Source organism: Elephantulus edwardii, unplaced genomic scaffold (assembly GCF_000299155.1).
Source record: "Elephantulus edwardii isolate Elephantulus edwardi_28Jun2011 unplaced genomic scaffold, EleEdw1.0 scaffold00099, whole genome shotgun sequence".
Lineage (NCBI taxonomy): Eukaryota > Metazoa > Chordata > Mammalia > Macroscelidea > Macroscelididae > Elephantulus > Elephantulus edwardii.
In genome coordinates, this window is record NW_006399849.1 from 7,196,084 (window position 1) to 7,214,649 (window position 18,566).

Sequence of the window (18,566 nt, forward strand, 5' to 3'; positions counted from 1 at the left end):
TCACCACCCAGCCATGTGGTGAAAGTCAAACCCAATGCTTAAGCAAGTCATTTTTGAACAATCTACTATACCATGCCAACTCCTAATTATCTTATTATGTCTAACAAAATTAAGTATTACTAAGAATGCTGCTTGATCTTGTGCCATCTTCATGATCATTGGAGTTTAAGACTATTTTTGTGTCCATTATGCCTGGCATAAGTATACTTTTTTCATTTAATGCAGATTTACAACACTTGATCTTCAAAATTACCATATACAGTAATTTAAAAAAAAATATCATTTGTTCCATTTCAGAAATCGCAGGATTAGACTCAAATATGTCTTGTCTGAGAACACACGCAGACACACACACACACACACACACACACACACACACACACACACACGAAGTTCCTCAGATGTGAGGTCATTAAGCCTCAACCTTGATGACTTTGATCATTTGCTGATGCTAGACATTACAACAATCTGCAAGTAATCAACAAATCAAGCTAACATCTTTATTTCATCTTGATGGACAGTTTGGCAATCTTTTGGCTTAAAGTCTTTGCCAAAACAATTAAGAGTTTTAATATACTAAACCTCTTTTGCCCTTAAGCTTAAAGAAAGCTGAGGATTTCTGCCCAATTCTATAAAGCAAGTGTGACTTGATTTTAAAGTAATTACATAAAAACAGTAAAATCCAATTTCTTCAATTCTACCAGCCACATTCCAAGCACTAAATACCCACAGGTGATTATACTGTATTTGACAGCACAGATAAAGAATAAATTCATCACTGCAGGAAGTCCCATATTTTGTTCTGGATTCTAGGATATGAACTTCTATGTGACTTCTGAATGTGAATTTAGTCCTCTTGAGCATCCAGAAAGCTGTATGATGTGCTAAAAATTAAATGTTATTTTAAATATGCTCTTAAATACAGGTACACTGTATATTCCCATTCCTTGAGATAAATGTACTAATATTCTGATCTTATAATTTAAAGGCAGTTGCACTGTTAACCAAAAGGCCACACTTTTTGTTGTTGTTATGGGATTTTTTTTACCTCAGATTTGCATATTTACTTCTTTATTATTTAATTTTTTTTATACTGGTTTATTTACAAATTTCAAATATATTGTTTTTCACATCAGATCTTTTCCATTTCCTTCAGTCACCTACCCTCATCAATTGTGCGACACCCATCCCATGCCCATCTTCACCCCTCTGCTTCCACCTACCCCCCTCCCTTGGCTCCTCATACTTATTCTACATATTCCTACTCATTCTCTTATACAGTATTTGTCCTTATGGGACTGAGTTGCTTCACTAAGCATAATGCTCTCCAGTCCCTCCTAAGTTAGGTAATTTACAAAGTCACTGCTCCTGTGTGCACACTAGTATTCCATTGTGTGAATGTACCATAATTTCTCAATCCATTCAATTGTGATTGGATATCTGGCCTGTTTCCATGTTCTTGTGATGTTGAATAATATTGTGATGAACATTAGTGTACAGGTCTCCGTTTGTGCTTCAGTTCTCCTTTTCTTGGGCTATATCCCAAGCAGTGGAATATCTGGATCATAGAGAATTTCCATGTTTAGTTTTCTGAGGAAGTGCCAATCTGCCTTCCAGAGTGGTTGTACCATTTTACAATCCCACTAACAGTGTATCTGAGTTCCATTCTCACCACATCCTCTCCAACATTTATTACTTGCTGTCCTGTTAAACTTTGCCACTGCTATTGGGGTGAGATGCATTCTGGTTTTGATTTGCATCTCTCTTATTGCCAGTGATTTAGAGCATTTCCTCATGTGTCTGTTAGCCATTCAAATATCTTCCTTTGTGAAGATTCTTTTCATGTCTTTTGCCCATTTTGTAATTGGATTATCAGTCTTTTTCTTGTGGAGGCCCTGTAGGACTGTAAACTTTCGTTATGAGACTCTAGTCTGAGATGATATTATCAAATGTTTGTTCCAGTTTGTGGGTTTTCTTTTCACCTTATTGGAAAACAATTTTGGTATCCACAGGGATTTAATCTTTAGAAAGTCCCATTCATCAATTTTATCCTCTTCAGATTGTACATTTATGGCTGTATTTGGCAGTCTCTTTATACAAAAGCCTCAGCCTCCTAAGCTTGATCCCAGTTTGTCTTTTATGAACTTAATGGTTTGGGGCCTTACTCCCAGGTCTCTGATTCACTATGAGTTGATTTTTATGTCTGGTGTGAGATGTGGATCCTGCTTCAGCTTTCTGCAGGTACCAGTCCAGTTTGCCAGCACCATTTGTTGGAGAGGTTATCATTTCCCTATTAGATGGGTTTTGTTTCCTTGCCGAATATCAGCTGACCATAAAAAGCTGGGTCTATTTCTGGGGTCTCAATTCTGTTCCACTGGTTTATGTGCCTGTCATTGTACCAGTACCTTACTGTTTGGGATTTTACTACTGTGTAGTAGGTTTTGATCAGGGAGTGCTATACCTCCCACTTCGTTTTTGTTTCTCAGAAGTGTTTTGCTCATTCAGAGTCCCTTTCCTCTCCAAATAAACTTGACAATTCCCCTTTCAATCTCCTTGAAAAAGAAATTTGGTATCTGCATTGGAATTGTATTGAACATGTAGATTGCTTTTGGTAAGATTGTCATTTTCAGAATATTGAATCTTCCTCTCTGTGAACAGGGCACATTTTTCCATTTCTTTAGGTCTTTTATTGTGTCTTTCAAAAATGTTCTGTAGGGTTTTTTGTATAGGTCTTTTGTATCTGTAGTTAGATTTATTCCTAAGTGTTTCAATTTGTGATTGGCTATTTTAAATAGCCTTACCTTTTTGGTTTTCTTCTCTGAGTTCTCTTTGTTACTCTAGAAGAATCCCACTGACTTGGGATATTGATTTTATATCCTGTCACTCTAGCTCTTTTGTTGTTGTTGTTGAGTCTGTTTTCTGTGTACACAATCATATCATCTGCATATAGTGATAGTTTAACCATCTCTTTGCCAATCTGGATTCCTTTTATTTCCTTCTTTTGTTGTATTGCCCTAGGAAGCACTTCCAGTGCAATATTGAATGGGCATCCTTCTCTGTTCACAAAGAAAATGCTTTTTAGTCTTTCTCCATTGAGAATGATGTTGGCTCTTGGTTTTGCATATATGCTTTTTGCTATGTTAAAGAAATTTCCTTCTATTCCAATTTTGCTCAGTGTCTTTATCAGGAAGTGTGTTGGATAAGGCCACCTTTTCCGTTGGTTTAAATCCATCAGCTGCTTGATGGGAGCAAGTTGGCAATCTCTCTTATGTGATTCATAGCTTAGGAAACCCAATGAAGGGTCAGCTGTGACTCAGGTTCAAGTCGATGGACATGAGTTTTTGGTTTGTTTTTGTTGCTTTGCTTTTTGGTCTTGTTTTTATGTTAGGTTGTTGTTGTTAGGTGCCATCCAATCAAATAAAGCTCATAACAACCCTTAAATCATGTCCTATCCTGTGCCAGCCTCTTTAACTCTGGCACACTTGAGATCATTACTATATTTACTGTGTTAATACATCTTACTGGGATCTTCCTCTCTACTGTTGACCCCCCCATCTTTCCAACCATGATGTCCCTTTCCAAGAAATAACCTCTTCTAACATCATGTCCAAAATATGAGAGATGGAGCGTTGTCTCTGCCTCCAATGAGTACTCTGGTTGCACACTCTCCAATATTTATCTGTTTGTTCTCTTGTCAGTTCATGGGGTATTCAGTATTCTTCTCTAACACCACAGTTCAAAGGCATCAATTCTTCTTCTTCCATGCTGTTCATTGCCTAGGTTTAGATGAAAAGCAAGTGACTGAAAAGACCATGGCCTGAATCAGGCATACCTTAGTCTTCAAACTGACATTATCACTCTTTAAGTATTTTGGAAAGATTCTTGACAGTAAGCGTGCCCAATGCAATAACCCTCCTGCGGGATCTCCTTATTCTGGTGCCATTGGGGGTGCGGGGGTAAGTTAACAAAAACACCTGGGAGACAGATCTAGTAAAGATCAATAACTAGAAAGTTGCAATAGATATACGTAATCACTTCGTATTTAGAAGGTATTTTTCGCTTCAGTTCAAATGAAAAGGTATAATCTTAAAAGAAAGGAGAATTTTCAAAATAAATAAGTTTAACTTTTTGAAACTTCGTATTTTGGGTCTGTGTTTGTTCTTCTTTTGACAAGAACTTTGGACATTCTGTTGGGCAAGTACAGGTCCTCATGTGGAAACCATCGACCTCTCCTGCTTGCCCACAGAACAGTCATTGAGTTTCTTAAGCTCTTGGAGCCAAGTTCCTTCCCTCAGAGTGGGAATCTCAGCATCCACTCTCTGCAGAGTCATCAGGATTAAATACCGCGTGTTGCTGAAGCACAGTGCCCGGGACAGAGGGGGACCCATAAAACCTACTGCTGTCACTGCCCTCAAGCTGAGCAAGCCCTTTCTCACTATGTCCTGGCCCCACTGCCTGAAGATCTTTACAGTTTTGGCACTAGCTACCCATCAGTCTTTCCACCAGGATCCCAGGAGGGTAGAGCCACTGCGATTAAGGAAGGAACTGTCACAGAAGCTAGACTGTGAAAGAAGACCCTGTTCCTAGAACACACAGTGAGCCTGCTGGCGTACTCAACCCTGTCCCAGGCCCTTCTTCCCTCCACCAAGCCTCAGTCTAGGAGATAATGGTGCTGGAAAGAAATGTGACCTGATCGTTCCATAAACGGGCAACATTCCTCTATGGTATTTCTTTTTAGTAAGTAAGAATCCTGTAGTAAACATGCTTATACATATCTAATAATTATAAAAAACATAAATAACTTTGAAAACAGATTGCCTTTTGTCTTATATAAAAATAATAATTTTTTTATCAATAGACTTTATAACAAGGCAACCACAGATGCCTTCTTTACATTTACAAACAATAACTTTTCAAATAAAAAATTATTAGCCTAGTTACAAAGGAAAGTATAATAGTGCATGGTTAGTAGAATGACAATTTTATTTCAAATTTTTTAAATACTAATTCTTTTTTTTCTACTAGTTTTTTTACAAAATTCAAATATAAATTTGAACAAATTCTTTCAATTTCCCTCACCCCTGCGCCCATCAAATTGTACAACCCAATGATTAACCCCCCCTTCCCCCTGCACATCCACATCTCTCAGCTTCTAGCCTCTCCCACCCCTCCTGGATACTTATACTCATTGTACAATAACAGTTTTATACAATTCAAGATTACATTTTAAGGCAATTTTTGTTTTGGATGAATAAATGAGAAATTATGTTAAAGTTTAGATAGTGTTGTACAAACACTAAGTTCATTTCCTCTATCATAGGAGTATGTGCTTTACAAGTCATATGAGCACCTATAGACCCCAAATTGATAACTTTTTAAGAGAATATCTGGGGAAAAGTCCGATAAGCTTCCATTTTAATTACATTTTGAGGGAATGTGCCCCTTTGGTCTGAATTGGCTGATTGTTCTGGTGAATGCGTAACTCCCCAATGTGGTTGGTATTAGATTCCTGAAAATTGAGCCATGGGACTGAGTTCAGTTCCAGGCTTGAAGAACAAGTGGAGGGCATCATTGTTGTGTTCTGTAGGATTAGAACCAACCCATAGCTGACCCTCCAGTGGGTTTTCAGAGGCTGTTAATCACACGGGAGGAGACTACCCATCTTTTTCCTGAAGAGCATCTAGTGGCCTTGAACCACATGCCTTTGGGATTGCAGCACAGCTTCTTGCCATCAGACCACCAGAGATTACTTAATAGGGTGCGTAGTCATGGAGATTCTGTAAGTCTTGATCAGGCCAGGCCCAAGAACTTGGTCTTCTTTCTTGAAATTGACTTTTGATCACCATTTTTCTCTAACTCTGTTTGAGGCTTCCTTTCAAAGTTGGGATCCTTTCAAAGTCAGCAGGGTAGGCAGGTACTAATTCTTATGGTCTCAGGGCTGTGGAGGCTGCATTCTCATACTATGTTAGCCCTTTGGATTAATTATATTCTTATGTTTCTAGCCATCCCACTGCCCTGGAATCTCCAACCACAGCCACCGAGCAGAAGTAGACCCTGGCATGGAGGTGGAAGTGAAGATGGGTTTTGTTTGTTTGTTTCTTCAGCTTTTTTTTTGTTTGGTGTTTGTTTTCTTTGCTCTGAATAGTAAGAAATTAGAAGCACCTTAGATGGCCACTCACAAGCTTTTAATACTCTAATTGTTCCTCATCAAAGTAAAATGTTGAACATTGTCTTTTTGGACAGTTATGCCAGTTAACCTTGTTGTTGACACATTAGAGTCCACTGTGGTAGTCACCTTGTCAATCCAACTGCTCAAGGGCCTACTAATCTTTTGCTGACCCTCGTCCTTTCTGAGTACCATGTCCCTTTCCAAGGAATAGCCCCTCCTAGCAACTTAAGTGTATGAGGTGAAGCCTCATCAGTTTGGCTCCAAAGAGCACCCTGGCATCACCATCTCCAAGATATATTTGTTTGTTCTTTGGCAGTCCATGTGATGTTCAGTACTATTCTCCATCATCACAGCTCAAAGGCATACATAATTCTTCTTCTATCATCTTTATTGATGGTCCAGTTCTCAGATGCATAGCAAGTGATTAGAAGGATCATAGCCTGAATCAGGTCCTCAATCTGATAACATTACTCCTCAATAATTTGGAGAGGTTCCTGAGAACTTTTCCAATGCAATATGTTTCCTGATTTCCTGACTGCTGGTACCAAGGATGTTAATTGAGAATTCAAGTACAATGAAATTGTTGACAGTTTCAATCATTCTCTATCTATCGTGATGGATCTCTCAGTCCAGTGGTAAGAATCTTTGGTTTTCTTGTAAATTGAAATTCAATCCACACTGAAGGCTGTATTCTTTGATCTTCTGCAACAAGTGCTTCAAGTCTTTCTCATTTTCAGCAAGCAAGGTTGTGACATCTGCCTGCATTACACAGGTCTCTTGATGAGTCTTCTTCCAATCTAGATGCCATATTCTTCTTCATATAGTCTAGCTTCTCTAATAATTTGCTCAGCATACAGATTGAATAGGTATGAGACAGAACACAACACTGATGCACTCACTTCCCAGTTTTAAATCATGTAGTATTCTCTTGCTGTGTTCACACAATATCCTCCAGGTCTAGGTTTAGGTTTCACCTAAGTACAATTAGGTGCCTCGTGATTACTATTCTTTCAATGTTACCCATAACTTGTTAGGTTCTGCACAGTCTGATGCCTTTGCATAATCAATAAAGCATAGACATTCATCTTGTATTCTTTACTTTCTGTTAGCCTTATTGGCCTCCAAGACTGTGGTCTTGAACCCTCATGCTCAGTGTCATATTTCTTCACACTGTTCATTTGTGGCTAACTAAACTTTCTGTTAATCAGTGAATTGCATCTTTTTTTGGTAGTAGGATTACAGAAAGGTAGCCTGTCTAATGTGCTTTAACTTTATTTTGAAATTAACTAGTTTACAAAATTCTAATATCAGGCTGGATTTTATTTTTAAGGTAATAGAGGCTTTTAAAATTTTCTTTATGTCATTAACTGCCTTTAAATATATCCCTAAGGTGTGTTAATAACAGTCACCATGTTGTCTAACCATCACCACTATCTCCTTCCACAAGTTGTCCGTCACCCTAAGCAGCAACTCAGTACTCTGTGAGTTTGGTAACTCTTCGTTTTCCCATGCATAAACTTACCCACATTTAAATAATTGAATAATTAAATGCTTGAATGATCCCAGTAAGGAGGAGTGGCATCCAATTCTTAAACAACATGCCTCCAGAAACTCTATGAACTTGGATAAATGTCTATAAGGCATCAGGCCTTTTGTTCATAGGGTAGCTATGAATGAGTGTGCTCAACTCAAGGCAATCAATGACAACAACAACTTTGAATTTACCTCTTGTAGTTTCTTTGCTATATTGATGATGACTTAAAAGATAAAGAACTCAAGCATACAGACATAAAAGAAGGATGAGGAAAGCATATGGAGTAGGTGTTGTTTACTCTTTTGGCATTCTTCTTTTGAGTAAAAGGAAGATAACCCAATACAATAGGAATACAGTACCTTTGAACTTTTGAGTTTCCTGCCTCCAGGCATGCTGGCTTTGGTTAGTAATTTTTTACCTGTTAAAGAGACAAGGCATGAAAGAGAAGAGGTGTGACTCTGGAGGAAGCTGGAAGAAAAGACGGTGACTTCTAATGTAAGCATGGATGAGTTGGGCAGGGCACTGAGCAGGCCAGTGTCTTTCTGACTCCCACGAAGACCTGAAGTGATGTATCCAGTCTTTCTCAAACTTCCTGCATACTTGTTTGTTCTCTGCTGTGACTATTATCATTGTACTCCTCATGTATCCCTCAGGTAATACACCTGCTTTGTATCCCTTATGTCTACATACATGCTGTTGTGTGCTGGGGGTCAATTCTAACTGATAGTGACCCATGTAACAGATTGCAACTACCTCATAGAATAATCTTCACAGGAGCAGATATTCAAGTCTTTGCTCCTTTGGAGTTACTGGTGAGTTCAAACTGCTGAACTTTTGCTCTGAAGGCAGGCACTTAAAAATACCACCAGAGTTCTTCATACATACATACATACATACATATCCATGTTGTTGTGTGCCATCAAGTCAAAACTGACTCGTAGCTGACCCTCCAGTGGGTTTTCAGAGGCAGTTAATCACATAGGAGGCGATTTCCCATCAATCTCCTGTGGAATGGCTGGTTGATTCAAACAATGTGCCTTTGGGATTGCATCACAGCTTCTTACCCATATACATGTGTACGTACATACACGCATAATGCAGGTATACATACATACCCGTACTGACCTTATGAACAATAGCTTTGAACCTGACCTATCCTGAGAAGCCTATCTTACCATCTCTGATACAATTGCCATAGTCACTGTATTAATCCATCTTATCCAGGTTTTTGTCTTCTGCGCTAATCCTCTGTCCTTTCAAGCATGAAGTCTTTCTCCAAAGGCAGATCTCTCTTGTTGACATATTCAAAGAATGTGAGTTGAAGCTTCAAAATCTTTGCCTACAAGAAGCAAACTGGTTTCTCTCTCTTCAGAACAGACCTATATATTCTTTTGGCAGTCCATGCATAGTATGTTTAATATTCTTCTCTAGCACCACAACTCAGAGGCATCAATTCTACTTTTGTCATTCTTATTCATTGTTCAGCGTTTGGATGCATAGCAAGCAATTGTGAGGACCATGGCCCGGATCAGGTGTCCCTTAGTCTCTAGAATGACATCATTGCTCTTAAGCACTCTGGAGAGGTCCTTGACAACAGATTTTCCTAATGCAACTAGTTTTTTTTATTTCCTGACTGCTGGTGCCAAGAGTATTGATTGTGGAGTCAAGCAAGATACAGAGCTGAGCATGCAAAGTGGTGTTGGTAGGGTGGGATTGTCCCCAGAAGAAGGTGCAGGATGGTGCTGAAGCCATCCTTGAATAGTAGGTGGCCCGATCTCTCAGCCTGTACCTCAAAAAAGAGCTTGTGAGAGAAGGTTGAAAATTAAACATTCTCTTGGTGTTGTTGCCCTTCTCTGCATATATGTTTAACTACTCCTTCTCTCTCTCACCCAACCTCTCCTCGTCCAAGAGTTCAGCACACAGGTATTCCCTGATGCGAAAGGCCCTTTGCACATGCAGTGTGCTTTTTTGTTTTTCTCTTCCTCTCAGCTCTCACTCTCTTCCTGTTTCCACAAAAACTCCAATTAAAACACCAAAAACTCTTCATGTATTCTCCTTAAAGCAGATCTCTGTTGCTTCTTTTTTAAAGTTTGTTGTTTTGTTTCTGTTACTTGAATGAAAGATAATTTATACAATCTTAAAAAAAAACCCAGTGTCATCATGAGGTACAATTTCAAGTCTCTAGTCAGTACTTGGAACCCCAAATCAACGTGCTTCGTACCAGCAGTCAAGAGATCAGGAGATGTATGGCGTTGGAAAAGTGCACTGTCAGGAACCTCTCTGTAGTACTGAGGAACATGATTTTCGTCTGAAAGCCATGATCTTTTCAGTCACTTGCTATGCCTTTTAGAGCTGGACAATGTATAAAGGTGACAAAAACAATAAAATCTATGCCTTTGAACTGTGATGCTGGAGAAGAGTGCTGCATATCCTGTGGACTGCCAAAACAACAGACAGATGATATCTCGGAAAAAGTGCAGCCAGAATGTTCCTTGGAAACAAGAATGGCAAAGCTTCATCTCGCATACTTTAGGCATGTTGCTAGAGAACGCTATTCACTGGAGAGGGACGTGATGCTTGGAAAGGTAGAGGGCCAACGAAGGAAGGAGAAGACTCAGCAAGACGGATTGACCAAGCGACTGCAGCAGTGGGCTCAAGTGTATCAGAGGTGATGTGGATGGCACAGGACAGGACGGGGATTCAGATCTGTTGTTCATAGGGTTGCTATGGGTCATACTTGGCTCCTTGGCGTTTAACAACAACAGCCAGTATTCAGGGAAATCTGATAGCATAGTCCTGTTGGGATTTGAGAGGCTACCCCAAACTCTGCTCATCTTCAGTGGTTTAAATTCCCAGCTGTTTTGAGGGAGAAAGGTGGGCAGCCTCTTTCCATTGTGCTGACAGCCTTAAAAACCCACTGAAGTGTTGCTATCACTTGGAACTGACATCAAGGAGTTGGCATTTGAATAAGCACTCATTAGGAAAAGAGGAGTTGAACTTCTTAGTCAGTTTCTTGGGCCCAAGCATGTTGTTAGGAGAAGCTATTTCTTGAAGAGGAACATCATGCTTGGGAAGGTGGAGGGTCAGCTTAAGAGAAGAAGACCCTCAAACAGATGCACTGGCGCAATGACTGTAGCAATGAGCCCAAGTGTGACAGAGATTGTGAGGATGACACAGGATATGACAGGGCTCAGGACCATTGTAGGGTCATTGTGAGTCACACTGATTCAATGGCACTTAACAATAACAGAAGTTTCTATTTTGGGGAACTAATGTGTCTTATGTGGCACTAAAATCTGCCCCAACCCCACTTCATCTGGCTGAAAAACAAGTTGTCATTCAATTGTCTCCAAGCCATGTGACTCCATGTGTGCTATTTGTGCTTCTGTGCTCCTTGCTTATTTATTTATTGCTGTTTGATTTTTAAAGGCTGTTGTTTCTGAAATAGATTTCCAGTTTTTTCTTCCAAAGTTCATTTGTGATGGACCCCAGCCTCCAGCCTTTCATTTTGCAGCTAGTGCATTAAACATTCACAACACCCAGGGACTTAGTTCTTAGAAGGTAAACTTTGTAGTCAGAACTGTGAGCAATTTAAAATAATAAAAATTGAACACAAAGAATGTACCTTATGGAAGCGTCTAGTTTTCATGGTACTTTGGTTTTGACTGTCTGACACCTACTGGGCAGTGAATGTCAGTGCAGGGACATAGTTAAGGACTGTTTCCTCCCAGTTCCTGGTGAGCAAGTTGTGTGAAGTATAATTACTGGTGGAAGGCAAAGGGTGCTTGCACAAGTATGTGCAAATAAATATCAGCATAGTCATTCTTGTGGTTGTATGTTAAAGTGAGTTAATAATTTATTTAACTGCCAAACTGAGTGGACGTACATTGACATGTTTAATACATCTTTCATCATGGAATAATTGTTTTCCAATAGAACTTCCATCGTAGCATCTCCTATGTTATTCTGAATATAATATATAAATATTTCATCATGGGCAATCTCTTCCTGAGCTATTTACTGCCTCTAAAAACCCACTTGACAGTCAGCTATGACTCTGTTCCTAGTAGACTACACACGGCACAGCAACAAATAGAAATCCAAATGGCGTTGCATCTGATGGAAGCAGAAATATGAAAACTAAATGGTGAATTTCTAAATGATGTCCAGAGCTGCCTAGCTAGATGTCTTCCTTGGCCAGTCATCCTGACCTTGCTTTATGGAGGGTCACTCACGAGTTGGTTCCAAGTTGACGGCAATGAGTGCATGAATAGTCACATTATTAACTCGTTTAATCCCAAGCCAACATGATACATTCTATTATAGACAGGGTTTATTATTATCTTCAGTCCATAGATAAAGTTGTTGTTCTGTTCCATTGAGTCAGAACTAACTCAGAGCTGACCCTACAACAGGTTTTCAGAGGCTGTAAATTACACAGGAGGAGACTGCCCATCTTTCTCCTGTGGAGCAGCTAGAGGGTCTGAACCACTGACCTTTGGGTTGGCAGCACAACTCCTTATCACTGGGCCACCAGAGCTCCCTTAGGTGAAGAGCTCAAGAAAAAAAAAAAACAGTGATTTCACAATATTCCCAATTCACACAGCTAGTACGTGCCAGAGCTGAATTCTAGCCTGAGCATCCATCAGCATGTAAAAAGGTGCAGGTTCATTTACATGTCATATTCTCAGACTATAATGGGGTTTTGCCTGGCTAACAACTCTCCACATTTCTTGCATTACCTGCCTTGTTTTGCTATGTTCTGGAATCACTAGGTCACTTTTGTCCATCCTCAAGCCCAAGATTATTTTTTCCTCCTTGACCTCCACTGTCCTGGTTTGCTACTGCAGCTATACTGCTCTCCGTATCACTCCTTCAGCACTCACATCAGATCCGACACAGAGCCTGTGTTCTACTGCTCTTCAGCTCTGGTATCTCTTGGCTACCTCTCTCACTTTCTCTGGAATGCTACCCTGGCCATATTTTTTTTAAACAAAATTTTTATTTTATACTGGTTTACTTACAAAGTTCGTATACCTTGTTTTTCACACTAGATCTTTCCTATTTCCTTTCCCATCTCATCCTCCACCCATCAAATTGTGTGTGAGAGAGCTCTGCTGGCGTAATGGGCAGAAAATTATGCTACCAAGGCAAAGGTGAACGATTTTAATATGCAGCTCTAAGGCCTGGTTTTAATTGTTTTTGGTCAAACATTCTTCTAAGTGGCATAGCACTGGTCTGTACATTTGCTGTGTAGAGGTAAGTCATGGTTGCTGTGATGCTAAACACTGTGACACTGATGTGTCAAATGTGATAATGGCTACCCATGGTGGACAGTGTTTGGTGGAGCTCCCCAGTTAACACAAGCTTGGAAGCAAGAGTGGCATCTACTTCTAAAATAGCTTGCCTCTGGAAACTCTAGGAATAAGGAGAAATGATGAAAGTTATACAAGTGTCCATGTCTTTCGTGCATAGGGTCACTGTGAGTCATCTTCGACTCAACAGCACTTAACAACAACATGATTACCCAACCCCCCTGCCGCCCATCCTCGTCCTTCTGTCCTCCACTTCCCGCCTTGGATCCTCATACACCTTCTACTATAATGGTCTTGTACAGTATTTGTCCTTGTGGGACTGAGTTATTTCACTTTGCTCCCGTGCCTCCCAAGCTAGATAGTGATTTACAAAATCATTGTTCCTGTGTGCTGTGTAGTATTCCATTGTGTGAATGTACCATAATTTCTCAATCCATTTGATTGTGTTTGGACACTTGGGCTGTTTCCATGTTCTTGTGATGGTGAATATCCTGACCATCTTATTGACGACTCCTACCTACAGAGGTCCTCATCCTACTTTCCTTTTTCTTTTCTCCTAAGTGCTGACCGCACTTTTGATATTGCTGCTTGTTTACTTCCTAGCTGCCATTGTGTTGGCCCCCAACACCTGGAGATCATGTATGATGGGATGAAGCTCACACTGCTAATGCTTCCTCGTGACTAGTTGTAGATTGGGCTTTTGGGATCTGCCAGGTTATTATTGATTGGTTTTTGAAATATAATACCCAGGTTCGTCTTCCTAGTTCACCTTGGTCTAAAAGCTTGATATAACCTCTTCCAGTATCACAGTTATGTGTAAACCTCCACTGAGAGACAAGTGGTAGGTATGTGTCAAGTTCAAAGGCCAGTAATCAAGTGCAAGTACACCTCATGGAAGGCGAGCATTCTATCACTGGACATGCTTTATTTTACTTTTTTGGTGACATTTATTATTACTTGCCAGCCTCCCCCACTGGACTGTAAGCTTCTTCAAAGGAAAGATGTTTCTTGTCTTCGTTTACTTCAATGTTCTCACGGTCACACCTGCCATGACAAATGTTATCCTCACATTTCTTGTGAAAACAACTCTCCACTTGGCCTCTGAAGACCATTTTTGGTTGAAATTCTAGAAGAACCACCTAGTAACTTTTCAACCTTACTGTCTTTCTGAGCCTCAGCTGTCTTCTCTGTAAAATGATTATAAAAATGTTTGCTTGGGCTTTAAAGAGTCAGAGATTCTTTGAACTGTCTACAAAAATGCCCTGCTGAAAATGTAATTCTGGAACCAAGGGGTGTAAAAATAATATGTGGTTCCTTGAAACTAGGTAACTTTTCCTGCTTTGTATTTTCAACATTTTTATTTCCAAGGTGTCTGTGTGATCTGAGGGTGACCTTAACAACTAGTCTACCTCTAAATGGGACTCTGGAACCAATGGAGTCTAAAATAAGCACAAGTTTCTTGTAAAATGTATTTGAGCTCTGTGTGTGAGTTTATGTGTATGTATATGTCCTTGTGTGTGTTTAGAGGGGATTATGTGCATTTTGTATTTTACATTATTGTTTTCAAGATCTCTATGTCACTCTGGAGACTAAGGTGTGCCTGATACAGGCCATAGTCTTTGAAATCACTTGCTATATGTCAGAGAGCTGGACATTGACTAGGGAGGACAGAGGAGAATTGATGCTTTTCAGCTGTAGTGCTGGAGAAGAGTATTGAATATACCAAGGACTGCTAAGAAAACAAACAGGTTCATCTTGGAGACGGTTAAACCAGGCTGCTCCTCGGAGGCAAGGATTCTGGGGCTTTGTTTGACATACTTTGGACATGTTGTAAGGAGAGACAGGTCTTTGGAGAGGGACATCATGCTTGGAAGAGTGGAGAGACAGCACAGGAGGGGAAGACCCTTGGTGAGATGGATTGATTCAGTGACTGGAGTAATGGGGACAGGTGTGTCGGAGACAAGAGATTGGCACAGAATAGGGCAGGGTTTAGGGCTGTTGTATGTAGGGTCACTATGGGTCACAGGTGACTCAGCGGCACTAACAACAACAACATGACTCGAGCATGACCCTAACAATGGCATAGCATCAATTTGCTGACATCTGTATGCTCTTAGCTATTGTTGTTGGGGGTCATTGAGTCAGCTAGGATGCACAGAGAGTCTGTGAACAACAGACGGAAATTTGCCCCACCCTGCACCGTCCTCGTGACCTCCCACGTACTCAGGATCATTGGTATAGTCACTTTGCCTTTCATCTCATCTAGCGCATTCTCCTCTTTCACTGACCTACTTCTCCCAGCATTTCCTCTTTTTTTCCAAGGACTACCACCTCCTGACAGCATGTCTAAAATACATGAGGTGAGGTTTCCCCATCCTTGCCTCTAAGGAGCATCCTCGTTGTGCTTTCTCCAAAACAGATATCTTGGCTCTTTGCCAGTCTGTGGTATATTTGGCTCTCTTCACCAGCACCACAACTCAAAGACATCAATTCTTCTTTGGTCCTCCTTATCCATTGTTCAACTCTGACGTAAATGTAGAACAACTGAAAATACCATGGCTTGGATCAGATGCACTTAGTCTTTAAACCAGTATCCTTACTTTTCTAGTACATTAAACAGGTGTCTGTAATGCAGCTTGTTTTGTGAGCGTTGTCTTAGGTCACTCTAGTCCTTTTCAGAATTGTTGATGAGTGAGCTAATGGCTCAGTGACAGGGTAGTTAGGGTCATGCCCTAAACCCTGAGTAGAGTCAGTGCATTCACCTCTGATTAAAGAGATTTAACTAGATAGATCAAACACTGTCCTGGGAAAACTTTGCAAATCCTTCTCACACTATCCATGCTGAGAAATCCCATGACAATTCTTTCTAGGCCCCAGGATTCTCCTCTTCCTCCAGGCAGAAGGTTATCCAGTATGCCTTTCCCTGACCTTCAGAGTCACGCCTACTGCCACCTTGCTCCTCCTGCATCCCAAGGCCTGGTGTAGCTGAGGTTGCTGCAGCAACAGCACACATGAAGTCACATTCCCCGGTAATGACAGCGGCCGGTGCGTGAGTCAGTTGAAAAGTTTGACCGGGTTTTTATTAGTGCATGATGCAGTCCCAGGCTGTCTACAGTTCCTGCTCTGTCGAACTCTTACTTGATGCTAATCACTTTCAAATGTTAGCTGGTCCAGGGCCTCTCCCTTGAAGCCACTGCTATTGCTGCCTCTTCCACAGCATTTCTAATACCTGCAGGAAAGGCCAAAAGCAATGGGCAGACCACACACCTTGACCTCAGTATTAACTCTTTTGTATTCCTTGTGGTTAATAAACTACAGGGACCTTGACTGATTGGGGGAAAGGGCCTTAGTTTACTCGGGGAACTGGACAATGGTCAATATCTGCCTCCTTGAAGATGTCTTTTCTGTCCATTGGCTGGAAAGAATACATGCAGAAGAATAAGGATGGAATTACAGTAATGCTCTATGAAAATTTATGAACGTGGAACTTAACCACTTAATACTGACCCAAGGTGGGCACAGAGCTCCTGGTCACAGCTAACACAGGCTTTGGTTTCTTTTTCAGACACGGAGATGACTTGATCGTGACTCCATTTGCTCAGGTAAGCACAGCTCCTGCGGATTTGAAACTTTAATGGCAGAGATTAGTTTCTGGATATGAATTTGATTTTAAATCATATTCAAGTACAAATACAAAGTCAAGTTCATTCAGATGATGCAAAGGCAGTGTTTAAGTTCACGAACTTGGCCTTATTATTCTGTTGTGATAAACTCATGAATCCAAGAGTGTCTTTTCTTTAAATAACAAATCATAAAAGTAATACAGTTAAATGGGCCCATATTTCCCTAATTCACGTAAGAGTTACTTGTTCAGTGTTTGAAATTTGATAATCTGCTTTAGCCTGATGTTTTCTTTACCTTCTATTTTATATGTATGTGTGCAAAGATTTAACTGTGAGATATGCTTATTTTTATTTGTTCTCTCTAAGTATATAAAGCATGAGAGTTTTAACCATATGTCAAAAATAAAAGAAGGTGATAAGATGATTTAAAGTCTTTTGGAATCTATATACCTATATCATCTATATCTATATCTATATCTGTATCTATCTGTCTCTATCTCTATATGTCTATCAGTCTATCCACACACATATATATGCATTAATGGCCTGGAGGTCTTTGTATACACTAGTGCTTCTGAACCCTGGCTGCACTAATGCCAGGAGAGCTCTACCCCCAGGGCTCAGCCCTGGACTCCAGATCTATTAAATCTGAAAACCTGGGTGTGGGATCCGACATCAGTGTTTTTAAAATGCTTCCCTCTGATCCCTGCGTTGTCACTAAAGTTGAAAAACACTGGAGGCAGATGGGATAAAGGCTATTATTTAACCTGGGAGTTGACGTTGATTTTAAAACTATACCTGACCTATAATGAATGTCAAATATTGCAATGTGGGTGCTCTTAAGAGGTTATAAAGATTACAATCAGTGTTGACAGAGTTAACTATAGGCCTTGGGCAATTTATTTAACTCTCCAGGCTTTTTTTCTGCCAGTGTGTAAAATAAGGGGACTGGGATGGATGACAGGCAATGTGAAAAGACAGTTCACTTGGGCTCTCATCCATTCATGCCATCTTACTAACTGCTTGTCTTGGGAGAATTAACAACTCTTTTGAGGCCTGTTTCTTCCTCTGTTAAATGGCAAAATAGCACAAGAGCCCACATTTTTAAGGTTGTTAAGTGATTAAAATATGTTGTTTTTGTTATGTATCATGGACTTAGGTCTGATCCATAGTTGACCTTCCAGTAGGTTTTCAAAGGCAGTAAATCACAGGAGAAGAAATTACCCATCTTTCTCTCAACAGAGTAGCTGGTAGATTCAAACTGTGTGCCTTGGGTTGGCCGTGTAGGTTCTTACCATTAGACTACCAGAGCTCCCTCCCTGAAAATTGTATAGGGTAAAAAAAATACTTAGTGTAAATTTTAGAAAATAGAATACTTAATAATTTTTAGTAGCATTATCAGAAAATCTTCCTAAATCCTTCCATCTCTAAAATATCCCAATAGATATTGTTTTAAGAAGCAAATAATAGCAGTGTCTGCATGGCAAGATTATGTGCAATTCTAACACCTTTCAAATTTCCTTTTATTACCATAATTTACACAAAAAAGTAAAATAAATCCATAAATATCATTATCAAGAGTTGTTATTGTCGTCGTTATGTGCCATTAAGCCTATGTACAACAGCTCTGAAGCTCTTCCTGTCCTGAGCCAGTCTCAATGACTCCAATACACTTACCGCCTTTGCCCCATTTACTGTATCAGTCCATCTCATCGGGGTCTTCCTCTCCTGCACTGTCCCTGCACCTTTCTGAGCAAGATGTCCTTCTCCAAGGATTGGTCCCTCCTAGGCACATGCCCAAAGTATGTGCCTTTGAAAGTATGTCTTTGAAAACCTGCTGGAGGGTCAGCTGCTCTGAGTCAGTTCCAACTTAGTGGCGCACAACAAATCTCTCTCTCTCTCTCTCTCTCTCTCTCTATATATAT

At 40.2% G+C, this 18,566-nt stretch overlaps 1 protein-coding gene across 7 annotated transcripts in view; it reads left to right on the forward strand.

Moving 5' to 3' along the window:
• The window catches only part of PDE4D (phosphodiesterase 4D, cAMP-specific), a 2,352,803-nt gene that overhangs the window by 2,069,505 nt on the left and 264,732 nt on the right, over positions 1–18,566 (forward strand). For all 7 annotated transcript variants that reach the window (XM_006891514.1, XM_006891513.1, XM_006891515.1 and 4 more), the window contains one exon: positions 16,584–16,620. In XM_006891514.1, the coding sequence (XP_006891576.1) occupies positions 16,584–16,620 (37 nt within the window). The remainder of the gene's footprint in view (positions 1–16,583; positions 16,621–18,566) is intronic.